The sequence below is a fragment of the Neodiprion fabricii genome, chromosome 1 (assembly GCF_021155785.1).
Source record: "Neodiprion fabricii isolate iyNeoFabr1 chromosome 1, iyNeoFabr1.1, whole genome shotgun sequence".
NCBI classification, from domain to species: Eukaryota; Metazoa; Arthropoda; class Insecta; order Hymenoptera; family Diprionidae; genus Neodiprion; species Neodiprion fabricii.
The window spans coordinates 10,988,749-11,009,571 of record NC_060239.1 but is presented as its reverse complement, the minus strand read 5'-3'; the positions used below and the strand labels follow the sequence as shown (position 1 = coordinate 11,009,571).

Genomic DNA, 20,823 nt, shown 5'->3' with positions numbered 1-20,823 from the left:
TAAATCACTACAGCCATTCAATGATTTGGTGCATTTTTTTTACCATTACAATGATAGCGTGGTTACCTAGACAATCAAAAATCAATTAGATTGTACGAAATTGAAGATTAAATTCATGACGTAAATTTTGCTTTGTAATGTAAATGTAATTTTCATTTGAATCAATAACGCACTGTAATGATTTCACGTCTTGTTTTTTTCGTGTCAAATTCATCTTCAATGCACAAAGGTTTATTTAATGAATAGTGGCTACCCGACTCTTGAGTGAAAAACAGCCACTTATCCGGGTCTTGATTGCAATATTCAATAAATAATCCTGAATCTAACGACAAATCAAACAATTATCAAAGTTATGAGTTTATTCAACACATTACAACATTTTAATCACACGAGGAATTTATACAGTTATTTATATCAGTCCGATAAATTAAATTTTACATTCAACAAGTATCAACAATACGTAATTCATTATATATGCCTAATCGAAACATCATTGAAATACACATACACCTACATAACTGTCTTTGATATTGCTTACACGTTACTTTGGTATGATTTATTTCTCTCGTGTTATTGCGTAGCTCCTAACGTAGTTTAAAGTTTTCAAAGTGCTAACATTCTAATAAATCTGCACCTAAAAGCCAACTATCACATTAATTATAACTTTTCAAAAAAATCTTTTATATCGTTTCTATTTCTTCTTCCTTATTGTGTTTGTTTTCATTTTACTCACATTTTTAAATCACCCGTTAGCCGTAAATGTTTTACTTTTTTCTTTTACTTCGGAGAGCCAAATTGTTGGCTCCAAAATTTTCTTTACCCTATAAAATATCAAATTTTCATCTGAACATTGAACAGCGATAATTTTGAACAAAATAAATTCGAATCGTTGTTATTTATGTACAATCCATTTTACGTATGTTATGTAGAATACAGCAGATACATATCAACTGTGATTGATATAATAAAATCTGTACATAAAAAATAATGTTCGATATCAAATTGCTTTTGATTGAGTTTTGAAAATATTTACTCTGTACACTGCCTCTTGAAATTGGTGACATAGTACGCTATATACTCTCCTCATTAAAGTATATACAGGTATACATATATGTATGTATGAGATGTGTAATTTACTTTTACGTGCAATTACCGAAAGTGATATCGTGACTTGTTATTTTTCGTTCCTTTATTCCTAACATAATACTTTTATGCGCAGTGCAACCTGGCAACAAGCAATACCGATGCCTATCCTGCACATCGTAAACCGTGGACCGATATGTATGATTTACGTTTGCGTTACGAAATTTACGATACACGAACGAGATAAATTAAATGTGACAAATTTTTCTTATTTCTCCCCTCTCCAATGAAGCTAGTTATAGTATTCGATTATTTATGTAAATTCTGAGCCTGTTTACGGTAAATTTCATCGATAAGTGGTGAAATTTCCTTGACAAGGTGCGCGTCGCTTATCAGTTTATTTAAGGTACAGATAGATCAGGCATAGCCATACAATTCCACGGTATAAGTATACTATTTGACATTATTTACATTTTTTTGATTGACTGTATTTGATTTCTGTTTCTTTCTTCCATTTAGAAAGTGTCCTTATTCACGGTGAACAATTTCAACTGATTATAACAACGTTTAACGAGTTTTTCTCTTCTACTTTACAAACATTTAGACGTTTGAGAATTCTACTCTCTATACATATAGTGATCGCTTTTGTCGATAATTGACAGTTTGAATGTACGTTATATTAAACGGCGTTTTAAGCTCTTACTCATTAAATGATGACGCCAAACGGCCGTATAGTTTAATTTAGATTTCTTACCAACATATTAAACAACGATGCGTGTAAATTTACGCTATAAGACATGAATGCGCGTATATACATGATTATTTCTATTACTTATATATCTTAATCTTTCTGCTTATTCAATTTACAAAATGATAAGAAACGAAGAGGAATAAATTTTTACTTTGGATAATACGTTTGTTTTGTTTTTTCGTTTAAACTTTTCTACCTCGACATGTTTAATTGATAAACATGAATCATTTACATCGCTTGTAGAAGGACTCACCGCACTTTTGATCCAACCCTGCGGGTCAACTTGCGATTTGTCTTTTCGCATTTCTCATCCATTTACGGATGTGGATCCTTTCCGTTTTCGTTGCGAATGTTATCTGAGCCGATAAATATAATTTCATCATTCCATCACGTTGCTGAAGTCTCCGATTTACATTTCCGTTTCACGGTTATTCCTATTGAGCCTCGTATCTTGCGTAGTAAGTCAATTATATCTGCAGTTGACATGTTTTCAACGCTTTCGTCGTTCACCTAGAGAGAAATCGAGGAGGTTAAAATAATCACAACTATCCCTTATCTTGACACGAAATATTTACAATGGCAGCTGCCTTAATTCGGAATGCTTGTAATCTGGAAAACGTAGAATTCTCCGAGAATTTTTCATCGCGTGAAAAAGCTTCCAAAAGTCAGTAAATCAAAATCCCAACCATACAATATTTCCAGCTAATGGGGATTTTGTTTCGAACACTTATAGCAATGTAATTACAAGTGTACACATGAGGTACATACCGTATGACCGAAGAGAGTCACGATATTTTCAAATATCAGCGGTTTTCAATGTCTGTTATGGTAAACTGTTCTAATATAAGAAAAAGATATGCGCATACCGTATACATATATTTAACAAGTCTAAAAAGTGAGTAAAAAATTGAAAACCGTATTATAATAGTATTATTCAACCTATCCATGAATAACAAGTTCTGGATAGATTTGAAGTGTCCTGGCATCCTCGGGGATCATGGCTGCCAGAATTGAGTAGACAACCTGCTTTAGAGTAATTGGATAATCACCATGAGTAAAACGTCGCCTTGCTTGAGTCTTCCGTCTTTCGCTGCAACGCTGTCCGCGTGGACAACTGAGATAACAGTGCGATTACCTTCGGGCTGCAAACTGAAGCCCAGACGGCTGTTCCATCCGCGGGTCAGCTCTACCATGAACACCTAGATCGAAGTAAGTAGACCGATTAACATCAATAAAGTACGTTGTATTATTTTGTCACACAAATTTTATTACTTGGATATTTTGAATTAACAAATCAATGTGTCTAACCCTAGACAAGTTCTTGAATTATTTTCAACTTTACACATATTATGCATAAAATTACTTTAAGCATACTTGGGCAAAAATTAATTTCCGATCGAAACCCACAGCTGCATTACTTTTTACCGATATTGAGGATGAAGGGTAAAGAACGTAATGTGGGAAAATGTTTGGGACCGTTTGATAAAACTCAATGTCTAAATTCGTGCGTACCTGACTGCCTTGTTCACAGTCGCTAGCAGCAGCGGGCGATTCGTCGGTAGCTTCGCTGGTTTCGTCGCCGTTTCGCGTCATGTCCCTGGACTCGTCATTGCTCGTGAACATGACACCTTTCCATTTAAGCAAGCCTCTGCTACCGCCGGACTCTTCGCCACCGAGGACGGTACCTGGACGATGAAAAAAACACTAACAATCTACTTCTGGCGAACGGAATCGAACAACGACGATAAGGGGGAGTCTCCTACTATCCTTATCGCCAACACAACGATTACGTAGTAAACTTGACACACTGTGCATAACGAAGGCCACTTATTGGCTCTGGCTATTGGAAGGTTGTAAACAATCATGATAATGCACCACGACGTGAACAATACTACGGATTATCCAACGACAACGTGGCTGAATATCAGCGGGAATTTTAAACGTACGTGAGAGGTACGTAGGATGTACGTAGGTGAGGGTTAAAAAGTCATATGGCCACACTATATAAATGTCAAAATGTCGAAGTTTTGAAGAGCATGAGATGTAATTCGTAGTATTTCAAGATATGCAAGGGTAAAGTATGTATTATATGTATATATATATATAATATATATTATATGAAAAATTCAAAGTATAGAAAGATCAAAGTATCGAAAGCGAAACTATAGAATCCCCAAAATGAATAGGAATATATCAAGTGGAAACATGAATGATCAGAATTCTAACAGTTATAAATACATTGTTACTTCGTACATTTTGAAATTGTATCGAACAGATTTCCGCGACTTTAAAAATTCAACACGTATTTGTACTCTTGTATTATGGGGTAATTTTATTTTTTTATTCATACCTAACAACGCTGGACTATCGATAAAACTGACACTCATGAGCAATTTCAATTGCCTGAAAATTGATCGTATCCAGCTGACTGGTGAACTGTGGCGCTTCGAGGCGCGATATCGATAAAATCTTATCATTGATAGATTTTTTTGTAATATAAATGATATAAATTTTGCTGATGAAACACAATTACGGAGATAACGGATAAGTGAGAAAGATGTGACTAGAACAGCAAGAAGAGTTTTGGACATTTGGATCCCTACATTACCGATACAACCCTTTTTCTAGAACGTTCAAGGCTGGGTGATATCCCCACTCTGAACCAAAGATCCCAATAATCTCTTTGCTCTGAATGAAATTATCGGAAGATCGATAACGTCGAACAACCAAACGATCCGATAATCGATAGAGTTAGTTACGAGTGGAGACATCCCCCCGCCCCTGAACGTTCTAAAAAAAGAGTTGAGCCGGTAATGTAGAAATCTATGTCTAGAACTCTCCCTGCTACTCTATTGATGGGTACATTGCGTTCACTGGAAGCGATTCGAAGGATCGTCACTCGAACTTGAGACATAAAAATCTCACCTGGAATGTCTTGGTCACTCGAATGGGTCGTTTTGTTCCTGGAGGAAGCATCGCCGGTGCCGCAGGCGGGGTTGGCGCTTTGGTAGGCAGGATTCTTGTAGCTGAATGCATTGCTCGTAGCCGTAGCAGCGGATGAAAGTGCCGGAGGCATCGACGCTGGTTCGGATGGCGGGTCGTTGTCGGTTCTCAGATGACCGCTACTCTGATGGGAAAGTTCCCGTGGTAGTTCTTCGCAGTCAAAGTTCGTCGCGAGGTTCGGGTCAGCTGCCGTTACCAGCAGGACTCCGTCCAAGGACCCCGTGCCATCTGAGTCCGACTCGACGCTGAACTGGAAGTGCGGCTTCTCTTGGGGTCCGGAAAGGTCAAGGAAGTTGGGTCGCGGCGGTTTCGACGTCTCCGAGGAATCCGAGACGTCGTAAAGCGAGGGTGGGTCGATTATCTCCGTGCCGGGTGTGCCGGGCTGGGAGTTTGTGATTTGGGTTTTTATCGAGCACTGATCAGAGTCCGAGGTGTCCGCCTGGCTGGTGGACATTTGGGTTACGAAGTACTTCTGCGACTCGCCTGTGGGAGTTATGGAGATCATTTGAAACTGCTTCCAGACCGCTGCAAGGTGCCGATCAAAGACCGTTCGGAGTTCTCGAAAAACTTTCTGCTCATTTAGCCACAATCAGTAAGATTTTTTTTTTACTATTCGACAAAATTTTGGTCCCGTTGAAACCTGTGGCTTATCTACTAACCTTGCTCGTTTTCCGCCGTTGGTGTTCTCGTTGGAGGTCTGCGAAGTCTCCGGGGCGAACTGCTGGTGGCGGTGCTGGTTGACCTACGACAGCTTGACCCGCTTGATGTTCCTGGTGACAGTTTTCGCACGGCCAGATCACAGAGCATGTCTACAGCCTCCTGCCTAAAACCATGATCCACCGACCTCGATAAGCAATTAAAGAAACTAGAACACCGGCCGCAAACTGCGAGCGAGTTACACACGCTTGGCATAATTGTTGTTCGTAAAGTTAGTTCTGTTTATATGTTGGTTGTTTCATTTCTTACGACGCCAAGTGTGACGCACATAGTATGTATAATAGCCTTTGTTTTAACATATGGGTTAACTTGCATAATTAATTTACACGAGCTAATTGTGTAACGTATGCACTTTAAATTCGTTTCATGTTCTTCGGTATCGTACTATGACTGTTCAGCGTATTTCAGTAGCGATATGTGTAAAAATAATTCTGTCAAGAGACTCAAATTGACAGGCTCTACCAGGTGTCACTTTGCACCGATCAGTATGAAAAATCTGTGCTTGTAGTGTGACGAATTTTTCACACCAATGTAGGAAATTGGTGATGAGATATCGAAGAGAAATTACACTATATAAGTCAAGTAATTAACTAGACCGATAACATCACTTCGATTCTGTTTTGAACTGGGTAAAAATCGTGAATTTACATAACCCGATCACAGCTGCTCTGTTACACGGCTAACTGATTCAACTAGCGATACGATTACAAATAAATTCACTGATCCCAATATTTTCCGCTTGAGCTCTGATCACATATAGAAACTCTGTTCCACACGTCACAGCCCAAAGTCAAGGATTAATTAGAGCGATTCAAGCGCTAAGTGCGTGTTATAGAGTCTAGCCGGTTGATTTCCGGGATTATTTTTTGTATGATTCATTCCTTCGTTAAGCATACGCACATAGCGTTAGCCAGAAACATTGAACAATACGTTTGAAAATAACATCATTTCCGAACTCTAAAGCTTGGGACTCCATACTTGAAAGTCGGAAAGAAAATGTTTTGTTTTGTCCAATTCACGAAAAAATTCATATGGTAAATTCCACAAGAGAGACGGTACTCTGATGTAAAAACATTTGATTCAAAACAGAAATCATTACAAGACAAACGCTATTTTCGAAACGAGTGGCCTACTTAGAAAAGAAAAATACATATTTTTCCACAATATTTTAGATTCAAATCTGAATGTTAGCTATCATGACCAAAATATGTCCATCAATCTTTAATTTTGGAAATTTCGATTGGATTTTTCAATTGCAATTTGAGGGGAAGCGTTCGATTTCTTTTACTTGTGACAAAGGTTTACGGTATAAAATATCGTCTGTTCAAGCAAATCAGTGTCCAAAATGAAACAAACCCGCACATCGGTAATTGCGTGTGAGTAAGTTACCTGAAAAACTGATAGAGATTCGTTTTTGGTTGTTATCATCCTACCACGAATCACAGAAATCGCATTTCATCATTGAGTCAATATGATTTAACACAATCTCAACTGAGGAACAATCTTACAATTAATGTAAGATCGAAAGATTCCCGTAAAATATATTATTTGCAAAGTAATGGGAATCGATGAAAATTCCAGAGGTTTTTAGTGGATGAAGGTGGAGACAAGTCACGGCCACTTGTCAAGAGTTGCGGCACAAGACGTCAAAGTGTTTTCGAACCGGCACAAACCAACTGTTGAAGACAAACGTAACTTACAGTCCGTACATCATGCTCAATTGCGATCGCTGAACTGAGCGGATGATGTCACACAGCCGGAGCTGACCGCTTCGGGACTCCCACACTTCCAATTGCGGCTATTATTAAGCCCACTTTCGACTAAAAATACGTCCACCCGGCGCAAGGCGGGCCCACGCATGATTAACTATATACACCTACTTTAGTAGATAGGCTAGACGGGTTCGAGACTGTCAAAATTTCTTTAACGTAAGTCCCAAAATCGGCCTGCTGCGCCTGCGCAAAGGCGGGAAATTTGAAATGTGTATGGGTAGAATGCGCACTAGATCCCCGCATCGGTCTACTCTGCATGCGCAAACGCGGGTAATTTGAAATGCGTATGAGAAGAATGCGCAGTAGGTCCCCGATTCAACTTACTGCGCATGCGAAAAGGCGGGAAAATTTGAAATATATATAGGTGGAATGCGCAGTAGGTCGATTTAGGGACTTGGAGAAATTTGAGTGATCTCAACGCCCTCTAGCCTGTCTACTTACTTTTCAAACAAGTGGAAAAGGAAGAATTTACTCGCAAAGTGAATTCGCGTACCTCAGACTCGTCCTAGGTGGCCGGAGAGGGTGGTCAGGTTCCGTTGGGGAAAGAGCCGACACCGGAGTCTGGGCAAGGTCTCGGTAAAGTCGGAGTTTAACCCTGGGTCCGCACTGTCTCAGGAGGGCTACCGCCTCTTCGTGGCTCATTGGTGACAGCGGGGCTCCGTCAACGGCCACAATTTTGTCCCCAGGTTGTATGCGACCGTCGCTAAGAGCCGGCTCCCTGACGAGGGCGCGGACGTAATGTCCCAGGGCGCTGCTGTCCGCCTTCCTCAACGTGAAACCCAGACTTCCGCTGACTTTAGTCATCTCGATGTCAAATTCCTGTCGATTTACAAAATAGTTTCATTATTAGTAACTCGATCTTTCAAGTGGAACTGATTGCTTGGTTATCGTCGAATGAGATCGTTTGCAATTTTGCCAAGTCGTTACCAACGAATTTTTTTAGAAACTTGACTTAGATATTTTAAAATTTTTCCAATTAATGTGTTACTTAATTCGTGTAAAAGTATGTTGTCGAAAATAAAATTGCCCATACGCTTGCAACGATGTTTTACATTTTATCCGCTCCATTGCGGAGGAATGTATGAAAATCATCTACGAATTATAAGGCGAACACAATTCATGGTGAAACAAGGTCGATAAACTAATTAAGATTATGTTCTCAATTGTGGACTCTTATGCCAATACCCGTACTATTGATCAAGGTTCTGAGCTTCGTAACAACGCACAAGCGGTGTCAAAACAAAAATCTAATTTGGTGATAGCAAATTTTGAACAACCGTATTGACTTGTATTTTTAAGTTATTGTATGGAATAAGAATTGAGGAAATTGAAAAATTTTTAGTGTTTCCCGTGTTTCATTCTTGCTGCGTAACGGTTCACCAGCTCTGCAAGTTCACCTACAAAATTGGATCTGAAGTGTTCATCGGTACTAGTGATGTAACGAATGTAAAATTTTAAGTATTCGCGAATGCGAGTGCGAATGTACATTTTTAAATCTGATGGTGCTATTTCTCTATGGTTAAAAGTTGACAATTGATTGACTGTCAGGTTTCACCGTGCAAGTCGCATGCACACATTAACACCGTTTGCATCTTGTTCCGGATATTGCCGAGCTGATCCGTACCAAGCCGATTGTTTGTTTGATTATTTAAAGACAAATTGACAACAGAATCTAATTAATTTTGAGGCTAGGGTGTGATTTAAACGTGAAGACAAACTTTTATAATTAAAGTTCATCGTCAAACTAAACTTTTTTTTCTTATTCAATATTATTTCCGCAATTTTTACAAGCCAAATACAAAGTATTTCCAAGTCACTTTCGCAAAATATTCACACGATTTCTACGAATGCGAATATTCGTTACTTCTCTAATAGGTATCAATACGAGCCATCATAATTGCAAATGCCTTGCGGTTCTGGAAGCGTACGAGTATTCGAACAGAGTAGTGTGACGGGCCTGTAATTGCGGTGTTTGTTAGAGGTAGAAGGTTTGTTTATGCTGATGAGAACTAATGAAGGAAGACGTTGTTGTAGAACGACGGAGACGTGCCTGAGAGCATTCTGATCAATTACACGTAGTATCTTACTTGCTGTGACGATTTCTACAACTGCTGGCGCAATTTTGATTGAAACGAAATCACGTTTTGAGTAAATCACGTCAAGCTTATTTCGAACTTCGATATAGGCATGAAAATATGCTCATTCAGTCGCGGAATACTTGTTGACCTATGATATGAAATATATGAAGTTGATGGAAACTTTCAAATTTGATTTTGATATTTTATATTTTAACCAACATAGCAGAAGTATTCTCCAAAATTTTTATAAATTTCCTAAAGTGTCGTCAGATTTCCATTGTGCACCTACCACAGATTTAATCCGATGCTTGTTGCGCAAGCTCGTGCATAATTCAAACAAATATTCTCGTCTATCGGAGATCGTGAAACGTAAAACGTAGCAAAGCAGGCACTGCATAAATCTGAGCTCGGTCTCTAATAACCGCGAAAAATAACCGAGCACTCGAGTGCAGTAATTTGCATAAGACCGGCCGATCCCAAAAAAGAAACCCAAGAGCTGCACGCTCGTTTCAAAATCAGAACACTTTTCCTCCACCCTTGGAATGTGATGACTAACTTTTTTCTGAAGGTGACTACTTTTACTTCATTTCATTAGCCAAAAAGTTCACACGATATCCAGAACAGGATCATTGTTTTTTTTTTTTTTATTTTATTTTTTTTTTTTTATTTTTACTTTTCTTATCAGCAAAAATAAATATGGTATTCGTTGATGGATTCGTTTAAAAAGTGACGAAGCACTATTGTTTCGAATGATTAAAATTAGTGAAGGGAATTGCGATACATCCGCGAATGAATGATTTAACTTTGTCGCGAATAAATTTAGCGGGAAGTTTGATGCGCCCTTTGTCACAATTTATAGTCACTCTTATGTGAAGCTGCGAACAAATTTTGTAAGAAAATATTTTAACGTATTCAGTAGTATGAACTTCTAGAATATTTAAGATGTTCACCGTTGCAGAGAAATACTGGACCAGGAATTGAAACGTTCAGGCAATTGCATGAGAAACAAAAAAATTACAAGATTATTGTCACTTTCGAAAATTCTTACGAAATTTCCCGATAGTTTTCGAATTATCTCATTGCACCTAAAAGGTCTAACCGTCTGATTCTGACTTCGATGTCTCTATTAATAGTTTAAAAAGACGATAGAGTCGATGAGTAAACGTACTTGTTAAAAATCCTGCAGCTTAGCGTACCTGGCTTGCTTTCAATACATGAGATTCGAGAAAAGGAAGGTTTAAGCCTGTCAAGAAACGCTGAAACTTACCCCGCAGGGTTCAATTTGGAGAGGTGGTAGAGGGGTGAAAATCCTCAGGGGTGGTGGAAGCTCGCGTCTTGCCGGCGGGGGTGGCGGTGCTCCAATGGGTGAAACAACCGCATCGGCACCTGCTGGACGACACACGACCAGTTCGACGGTATTCGGTGTTGTTCGCAAAACCTCAAGAGCTTCCTGAAACAAGATATCGCAGATTGGCTGTTTTGCGTTATACGCATATTACGCATATTACATGCAGATATTGCTTAGAAACTAGGAAACACAGAGTAAGAATATCGAAGGTCTTATTTTGAATCGAAACTTGGAAAAAGAATACAGATTTCGTAAACGAAACGTTGAAAATACTTGGACTCTGGAGTTTTTGATCCAATTTCAAGCTCTTGTGCTTATTTTGTTTATCGTAGAGATCTCCAAAGATTTTTGGGATCGTTTTTTTTTTTTACATTCCGGTATCTCTAGAATGAATAAAAATTACGAGTTACGAATCGATTAATCTAAATCGTTTTTCTCGTTGATGCCATAGTTTTTGTAAACAGGATGGCGACAATTTTGCTCAAATAAGATTCACTGACTTTTCCCGTCAAAAAATTCAGAATTCGCTGATTTTTTCCCACGAAACTTAGGTAACGATAGGCAGTTTTTATGACTATTCATTTCATACGAGTAATTAGAAATCGAACAATGCCATTTCCGAAAGTTATCTCAACTGAATTTACGAAGCACAGCTAAAGTTTGAAAACGATTTACGAAAAAGTACATTTTTCTCTATAGTCACGATAATTCCCTGACTTTTCCCGAGCTATTCCCTGTTTTCCGTATCTTTCACCACCCTGGAAAGCCAAAAATAGCAGGTAAACAAGTTAAATTTCTCGGTGAAATACAGGAACGAGTTGAAATTTCGTGTTTCCTGCGGTTAAACAATTCCGCTCTCTACATTGTACAACTTCCAGTTATCACGGGCGAGAAAAGGGACAGACTGACCTGTTTTTTTTTTGTTATAAAAATGTAAATTCTTCTGCAGATATGCAACATGTGTTCAAAGCGCAGTGTTCCTGCAGAGATTCGAGTCCAATGTATCTGGGAATTCGAGGCGTCGCGTCGTAACCTCAGATTCCCGGGGCTTGTTATACACGGTGAGATAATGTCTCCTCTTCTTCGCGCACGAGTCCCTCGGAGATGCATTATGCTAATTCAATGCAAATCTCAACACCCGTGGGAGGAAGTTCTGGGCACGTCTTCCTTACACTTATATAGAGTATGGCGGAATGCGGATGACGCCGAGAGCTTAGCTTATACTCGCCAGCTCGTATTTGCGGGCGACAGTGACTGATGTCCTCAGCCAGCGCGGTTTTCCATTTTCCCTTTTATTTATCTCCTCTTCTTTTTTTTCCACGTTATACCTCTCCCTCGTTTTTTTCTTTTTCCATCCACCGTTCCGCGTACTTTTACCCTCTTTCCTTTAAATTTCACCTCAATTTAAACCCGCCACATTGAACGCTGAGCCGTGTCGTGCGGTGAGCTCAGCTTCTGTCTCCACGGACTTTCATTGATCAGATCTTAAGTTACGGCTCGGTATATATTTGCGTATTTCGCAAGCTACAGACACGCGGTGTCTTATCGTGTGTTTTTTTCTGATTTGTTAAAGTGAAAGATACATTCATTCGGAACGCAAAGCGTCGATTTATCGACTGCGGATTATTCTTCCTAATTTTTTTTTTAATATACAAGCGATTAGCTGTTACGCATTTATCGGTCGTACAGTTCAGTTCACCGAATGGGTATATCAACGTTTAGAAAAAAGGAACTATAATCAAATTTGATTGATGCAATGACTTCAAAAATATGATAGAATTTTTCCTTGAAATGTATAAGAAACTCAAGCCCGCAAATATGAATTCAAAAGGTAGAGTAACTATTATATGGAATATTCCAGATCATCTCGACGTAGCCGTGACCCTAATCATTTTCAATTTCATTTTCTTTTCAAGGACCTATGCTGTAGAAAAATACAAACGAGCACGGTTTGAACAACTCGACTAAAAAAAACTGCTCTTCTAGGAATCATAGGATTAGCAAAATCACTGCGGTCCGTGATCAATTTTGATAAAATTAACACATTATATTCTTTGTAAAAAATCCAAAATTTTAAAGTTTAGACCGAAGACGAATAAAAAATTGAAACCAAACAGAAGAATCAGGATCTGAACTCAGATCGCAAAGTTCTCGCGTTGGAGATTTTTCTACTTCTCCCGTCCTTTATTCCTTCTGAATTTGCTGGATTTATCATAGTTTCATTATTTTTTGAACCAATGGAACCTATTTTGCGTAATTTATACAGCCTATGTTACTCGGGCAGACCTAAGGAACAATTTGGTGGAAGTTTCACGTAAATCAGTCCACTGGTTCTCGAGTTTATCCGCGACAAACCGCCAAAGGATTTTATATATTATCAGTGTAGATGAACGAACAATACGATTATCTTAATAAAAAAAAGACTCAAATCAATTGATACCGAAAGTTTTCGTTCGACCTTTGACACATCCTTGAGCTTTTGCCTTGTGATGAAAATTGACGCATGGCGCGTGGATAATTGATTTGAAATAAAAAGGTATGCGAAAAAGTTATTTAAAAACATGACTTACGTAATTCGTGAGTCCAGTAAGCGGGAGGCCATTGGCAGCGAGGAGAATATCACCGGGCTGAAGTTTGTTGGATAAAGCAGCAGGCTGCTGAGGAAAGAGCCGTTTTACACGAACAGGTCCTGCCGTTCCGCCCCCAGAAACGCTCAAGCCGAGTCCTCGGCTGCTCTTCTGCAGCATTACTCGGAAGGTGCTTTCTGAAAAGGGATGAAATTCTCAGGATTCTGGTTGGCCCCTGACGCTCTCGTTAACATCCGACCCGTCACACAAGATCAATTAAGGAGTATTCGAGCTGTTGGCTGCTAGAGACGGAACCATGGTATATAAACCCACAAACTCAAACACGGGAAGTTCGCCGCGACGACGCAAACTGCTCAACCCTAGTGAATTTAAATTTACTAGGGTAAATATGTGTGCAGAAGGTTCTGTAAACTTGCTAGGAAATTATTTTACTTTCATCGTCTGCGTGCACGAACCTTGTTTTTTTTTCTTTCCTTTCTTTTTTGGATTATCGCATCACCCCTGCGCGTTACATTCATCATGCGAACCGATATAGGTTCGTATATTTTCAGGATCGACGAATACGCGCTAATCGCCCGTAATAATTGGATTCGCCGTAGTCACGCTTCACGCGATATCGGATAAATTTGGGGAGGATATTATTGTACATGATGAGGAATAACTTCTGGGTAATTATTTTACAGCGTGAAATACATTTTTTGTTCACGCGATAGAAAATAAGGGTGGATAAATGGGTGATAGATTATCACCGTATTTCATTTGAATAAAGTTTGACAAATAATTTTTTGCCGCTATTGAATTTTTTTTTCCAATTTACACTTGTTGGCTGTAAATTTCTGAAAATTTTTTACATTTCTTTATGAAAATTAATTTGATCGTACATCCCTCGTTTTATGTAAGTGATAGCAGACGCTTGGTTATAGATGTAAATTAAGTTGTTTCTTCGAACTTGTCAAAATTTCTTATCAAGATTCGCGGCAGCGAATCGCTGCCAAGTACCTTTAAAGGCGAAAGCAAGCGAAGAATCTTTACCCGGCCAAACTACTTCCCTATCTTCCTGTGTATAAGCATATCGTTATATCTCAGGAACGCGTGAATATTTTCAAATGATACTCATGTGGCTGGTACTCCAAGTCCATATGACCTCAGCGTTAGAACTTGATCGAAATCGGTCAAGTGGTTCCGTTATATTATATTTGCATTTATCCACGTATACATCGACCGATAATGGTTGCTGCGATCATCAAGATCATTTTTTATAGTATATTCAGTATTTATACATAAATTTGGATTATATTCATCATTTCAGGACAAGAAAAATGTTTGTTCCATCCATGCAAATTAATTATTTACGTATTAACGAAGTAAAAAAGACAAAAGTCCGATGAGACACCTCTAAATCTTGAAGTACCGGCCCCTCATTTCGCGAGGATTATTTTTTGATGTCCAAGTATAGTTTAAAATTGATATCACTACACGAAACGGCGAGGTCCGACTTGACGACGTACATCTAATTGCTGAGAAATCCTAGGGCTTGGGATTATTTCCTGATTTCACGACAGAGACTGGAAATACTTAAATTGTTCTTGTATTTTTATAACGACGTGGTTTTGGTACTTGGCGGATTTCTTTTACATTCCAGATGTTTTCGTCCAGATATAATAAACTGCAGATGATGGTAATTTGTCGGCAAAAGATGGTGTTGAAAATTTTTATTCAATACACGCAAAAACGTGTACGTATAATGCGTTTGGGATATAAAATGATTGCGAGTGGAAAAAGAGTACGCAAGGTGTATTTTAAATCTGTGAGTGACGTTGAAGAATAAAACGAGTCGAGTGGTTACATTACAGTGAAAAAGCGGGTCTAAGGGTTTCGAGCTTTTCAACTCGCCGCAGAAGAATCAGCGCTGCTTTTATACCGCCGCACGTCTGAAAGCTCCGAGAGTCAAAGCCAGAGGAGTGTCATTAGCACGTAAAGCAATTAAAATTCGAGATAGGAGGCTGATGCAAATCGTCATTTTCTACTCGTTGGGCACCTCATTGCCCGATTATCACGACGCATTTGAGCTTTCGGAAAGGCGAGAAGCCGCAACCGTAAGCCAGGCAGGCTGCCTGAGCGAAGAGACTGTAGTAGCGCAACTTTGAGAGGAGCATCCGTAGTCTGCTTTATCGACGGAGTGAAAAATGTCTCTTAATTTGAGTATTATCATATATAATGAGTTATTTTGAAATGAAAAAGTTTTTGAATAGTTTCATTTTTACACCAGTGATGCTTTGCGTAGACGTAGGCTTTGATAATAGTAAAAATAAGTGACATTTTACTAGGTCGGTAAAAATGAGCTATACAGCATCCTCTTAAGCTGACTTGCAGAGGCGTCGCAAAAATAAGTGAGGTCACAAAAAAAAAAAAAATATTCACATATCAAGTTTGCAGACTGGATCTTCAAATCTAGCATTTACACCGCAGTTTTATACCCCGGAGACTGTCACGCAGTTATTAACACGAGCCTGAAATTTTATTGCACTAGAGATATATACACGTAGGTATAAGCTGTAAATCACGTTTATTTCCCAACGGAACCACTGAAAGACTCGGAAAAATATTTAATAATATTCATGCATTTTAAACAGAGTTTATAGAAAGCATGACAGTAACTTGACAAAACTGTGTCGACAATTTACTTTCAAGAAAATTAAACACATATCTTCGTCAAAGTAATCGACTGAAAATTTCTCACAGTTCCGTCTCTACATAATAAATATATTATTCACTCAATTTATAAAAATGAATGTTCGCACTTCGAAAAATGAAATTATTTTTTAGCTATGACTAAATCGTATAGTCATGCAAAAATAATGTCCTACTTTATCTACATTAAGAAATATTCAGAATTGGGCATTTATTTTATTTCTTGTAGTCGTATTTGAAATTATTATTGCAATTGAATTTCCCACCATCCAAAGATAAAGTTAAATATTACTTTTAATTAAGAAATTTTAATTTAGCTTCCGTGAAGGCACATAAAGCAATGGTTCTGTTAATTTTATGGCATACATTATATTTACGATTATCAGCACGATACTCAGAGCAGACGTATTTCTTCATTATTCACACCACTAGTTTCAAAAGGGTGATTTAAGGCTTGACAAAGTTATATATTATTCATAGGAAAAGTTTACTTACTAAAGAATTTGCTATTCATTTCTTCGAAAATTGAAAAGATACTGTTCCGGAAAATGAAAGAAATTGGGCAGAGTGTAAAAATATATGGCGCAGATGGGTGGAAAAGCAAATAAGGGACGTAAAGTTGAGGTTCGTGGGAAAGTGCGTAAAAGCATTAACGAGGAAAAGAAAGTTCAAGACCAGAATATGTCTGATGAGACAACGTTGAAATACGTCGGGGGTGAAGGTTGCCAGGTATAAGGGATGGTTGAAAGGCGGGAAAGTTTTGAAACAGAAGTAGCTGAGAATGTCATAAAATTTAGGTACGAGCTGTAGAAACGCAAGAAGAAAATGTAATAAAATATAAATGAAAGAAATATACTTTTTACACAATATTGTTACACCGTGTGCAAAAACGAGTCCTCGAGGACTTCAATTATGTGAGTTGAACGTGAATTTATCAGGATATCGTAATCTAAGTAATTTGCTTGAATCAGGTTCTGATAGCTCGCTATTGACGTTGCAGGTACATAATGAAGTACTCGATCATAAAAATTGTTATTCAAATTACCCAAAGTTGAGGCAAGGTATATAAGGGAACTTTTCGCTTTCATTTATATTTAATCTTGTTTAATTTGAAGAATTAAAATTCTACGTCGACGCTTTGGCAGGCAGAATAAATTCTATGAGAATACAAACATTTTTGCTTTAAATTTGAAATCACGTTAAATCAATTTGCAGAAAGATATTTTGAAAACAAATGAGCAGAAATAGATATTTTTTAATATCTGTTTCATAGAATTTTTTCTAGACATTCGACAAATTATCAGTTATATATATAAGAAAGAAACCGAACACATTATCTGCAAACAAGTTATTGATGTCCCTCGAAAACCGTGTCTATAATATTGCTGTGGCAGTATAAAACATGATTCGATTTTTGTACAATTCATCTAATCTCACGGACAATATTTACGTCTCTGTAATTAACCTGTCCATTGCCACCGAAAAAAATACTAAAACGTGGGTAACATTTGATATACTAAACGCAAGAAAATTTCAAAACATTTGCAAATAAATTCGCATCTATTAGTCAGTAACAAACGTGAGTCTGTAGGATTGAAGGGTGAGTAAAACGAAAAAGCACGAATGAACGCGAAAGGGTAAAATTGCTGCAGATCCATCACTTTCGGGAGTAATTTCCATGACCCTGATGAACTCGGCGGTCACTATGAAAAAAAAGTCACGCAAATTGATTGCAAAACAGTTTTTGCTAACAGTGAGCAAACACCTGAAAGTTCAGCTGCATCAGTTTCGATCGGGGCTGTGAGATCTAAATACAGGCCTGTCTGTTCTGTGGGACCGGAAGTGCTCCTGACTGACGCGCAAATTCCTTTCACGATTCTTTCGGAGTGAAACGTGAGACTATTGTTTTTGCACTTCATTTCTATTTAGCCTTCCTCTCGCATCGCATGCCGTCCGTCTCCATTTTGCTCGCATCTCGGCTCGTTTAATCCGTTGCCCCTTTTATCATTCCAGTTGTACACATTTTCGTACCAATTTTATGCCGCACGCGCTTTTTACTCTGAATTATACAGCGTTGCGGTGCCTTCGATTTATATCGGCATAGCTGCACGTAAGCAGGTTGCGGAAATATGTGTTTCAGGATTGACGTTTATTGTTTCAAACAATTATAATGAACCATGTTAGAGAAAATGCGGCAAATTCCTATGAAATATACGAGTTATTGCGCAAAGTAGTGGATTTTGGTTATTTTTACAATTATCAAATATTTCCGCTAGAATTTTAACAACTTCGTGGAAAAATCTTGCGAAGCAAATAGCTATCGCGTACAAACAATGAAACGTCTTTTGTTCGAATAATTAAAATCCAAAAGAAATGAGTCTCCGAGAGCTTAAATAGTTCTTGACGTCACTGGATTTTTCCTTTCGATCCAAATTATAAAAAATAATGAAAAGGATCCTGGATCTTTCCTCTCTCTCTCCGTTTGTCAATGTTATATCTCCCCCTCAACTCTATAAGAATTTTTGTTGTCGACTAACCGCAGTACACGCGATTTCTCTTCCTCAAAACGTGTCCTTGTCTCCTAGCTTTTCCAGGATGAAACGCGTCACGTATTTTGTGTTCTGGAATACGAAGGAGGAGGAAAGCGGAGAGGTAGAAAGAGGGAGAAGATGAAGAAAAAGAGAATCCCGAAAGAGGGAGATAAAGAGAGATCTGGCCTTTTCCTTCAGCTGTGTCACGATTCGAAGACCGCGTCTCATTCTGTCTACGTTACTCATGTTGGAATTAATTCACAAGAGTCAGCATATCGTCTCAGACCGAAAGTGTAGAACGAAGAAACGCATGAGAATTTACGAGTATTCGGTAGGTACGCAAGAAGAGAGGGGTTCCATGGTCGGTAATTGTTTCCTTCATCTGATTCTCTTTCGTCGGCAGTAAAGCTTTACAGCCTCTGCTAAAGGCGGATCGTTTCGTTTTATATCAGATAATTCCTCGCGCAAGATGTAACCAAAATCCTCTGCTGATCAGAGCTCAACGGGGCTTTTCGGGCTTGAAATATCGCAAAGCTCAACTTGAGAGGAGTTCTAATGGTATTCGGTAGTAATGAAAACACGCATCGCGGAATTTGCGTTACTTTATACCGAGCGAAATAATATCATCGGGATTTTATTCGTAATATAAAATATCTGCACATAAACTCCAAATAATTAATCGTCAATGCTTCCGTTTAATGCATGTCAGGGGTAAGTGCAACCGTTCAGTTTCCACTTCTCCGTAATATTTTATTGTATACAAATTCAAACATCCGATATAGATCCTGTCTGTAGGTTCATGAAATTAATATTGGGGTACATTGGGGTAACCAAGGGCTTCTGGTTTTGAACTCAAACATCCACTTTGAACTTAGACTGTACATGGTCTTGAAATAATTTTGTTAATGAGATATCAAACTTCCGCTGCTAATTCAAACAAGCAGATGCCCCGTGGTTATCGTATCAACTCTTGAGTAGTATTCGCCGGATTAGAATCACCTAAAAACAACTCGTGACAAAAATATTAATTTCAACGCTTGCTTCCAACCTGTTTGTTCAATGTGTACATCCATCATCAAAGTCTACGCTTTTCTGTTGCGTCGTATAAACGACTAGACGGGGTCACGTGACGTGCTATGTGCACCAATGCGGTATTTTGCGTCGCAGCATGAAATTCTGAAACGAAAATCTCACCCGCGGACAAATGAGCTGCTGGTCTTGTCTGTGGATAGGATAAATCATTGCAAGAGAAGCAAAATGTATTCATATATTTTGTAAACTCAATTTCTACTTCAAATTCGTTCGAAATCTGCGGAATATGTATTATACCATATTCGATGTTTCGTTAAGTCTATGACACTAACTTGAACCTTATCGAAATAAAAAATTTTATTCCAATACTAGCGCTTTGAACCCGCATGATATGTGGGTGAATTTTTAATATATCCATCAAGTGACAGCGCATGAAATTCAATTTTGAGCACCAGTAACAAGAATAGCTGCCTGATTCATCAAGGAAAAGGCTGAGATCAATTCACATAAATCGTTTGCACGTCAATATATCAATCATTGCAAAGTTCAAGCACTGTTACCGTCAACCATTGAGCGGAGTCTTGAATTCAACTTTTCGTTGAAAGACGGTCCGAAGCATGTCGATTGTCGAGACCAATCACTCAGCTATATGAATGGAAGCGAACGAGCAGGAACGAACGCGGCTTTGTGAAACATCAGAGAACTGTGGAGCCGTTTAAACATTCCCACTATTTATCAGCTGAACTGGTGCCCAACCACGCAATTGTTCATTGGCGGTCATTCATCCGGCGGAATGGCAGACAACCGTGGGAATGCTGCAGGAGAACCACGTTAACAAACGTTAAAATAATTTGTGGGTACGTACGCATCACGTTAAACACGATGCGTTGCTGAACTGAAGTTTGGGCGTGCGGGAAAATTGATTAAGAATAGCCACACCAGAATGGGTGTGACGGCTCGTTTCGACGCAAGTATACATCTTGGAGTCGATTTATCATCCCCATTCGAGAAGTTGTGAGAAGCTTATCTAAAACGCGCCATTTTTGGACGGGTCCTAATTTCGCACGGTGTGGAAGAACACTGGTTCGACCTAAGATATCGGAGAACCTTTAGCGACTTTTTTACGTCTTTGCCAAGTTTGCGAGTTTTCTGAAACACAAGATATTCAGAGTAATCTTTCGTTCCAGACGATAGTAGTGTTAACTAATGGCATGCATCATTGATTAATC

General features: G+C 38.6%; 1 protein-coding gene across 2 annotated transcripts in view; it reads right to left on the bottom strand.

The window, feature by feature from the left end:
* Positions 1-341: 341 nt before the first annotated feature.
* LOC124185182 overlaps positions 342-20,823 on the bottom strand; it is a 164,751-nt gene continuing 144,269 nt past the window's right edge. The window contains exons 5-12 of one of the 2 annotated variants that reach the window (XM_046575711.1): positions 13,323-13,516; positions 10,672-10,878; positions 7,820-8,145; positions 5,497-5,660; positions 4,760-5,320; positions 3,347-3,519; positions 2,884-3,033; positions 342-2,344 (exon numbers count right to left, since the gene is read on the bottom strand). In XM_046575711.1, coding sequence (XP_046431667.1) covers positions 2,222-2,344; positions 2,884-3,033; positions 3,347-3,519; positions 4,760-5,320; positions 5,497-5,660; positions 7,820-8,145; positions 10,672-10,878; positions 13,323-13,516 — 1,898 coding nt within the window. In that variant the 3' untranslated portion in view covers positions 342-2,221. The remainder of the gene's footprint in view (positions 2,345-2,883; positions 3,034-3,346; positions 3,520-4,759; positions 5,321-5,496; positions 5,661-7,819; positions 8,146-10,671; positions 10,879-13,322; positions 13,517-20,823) is intronic. The other variant, XM_046575799.1, reaches the window with a different exon arrangement.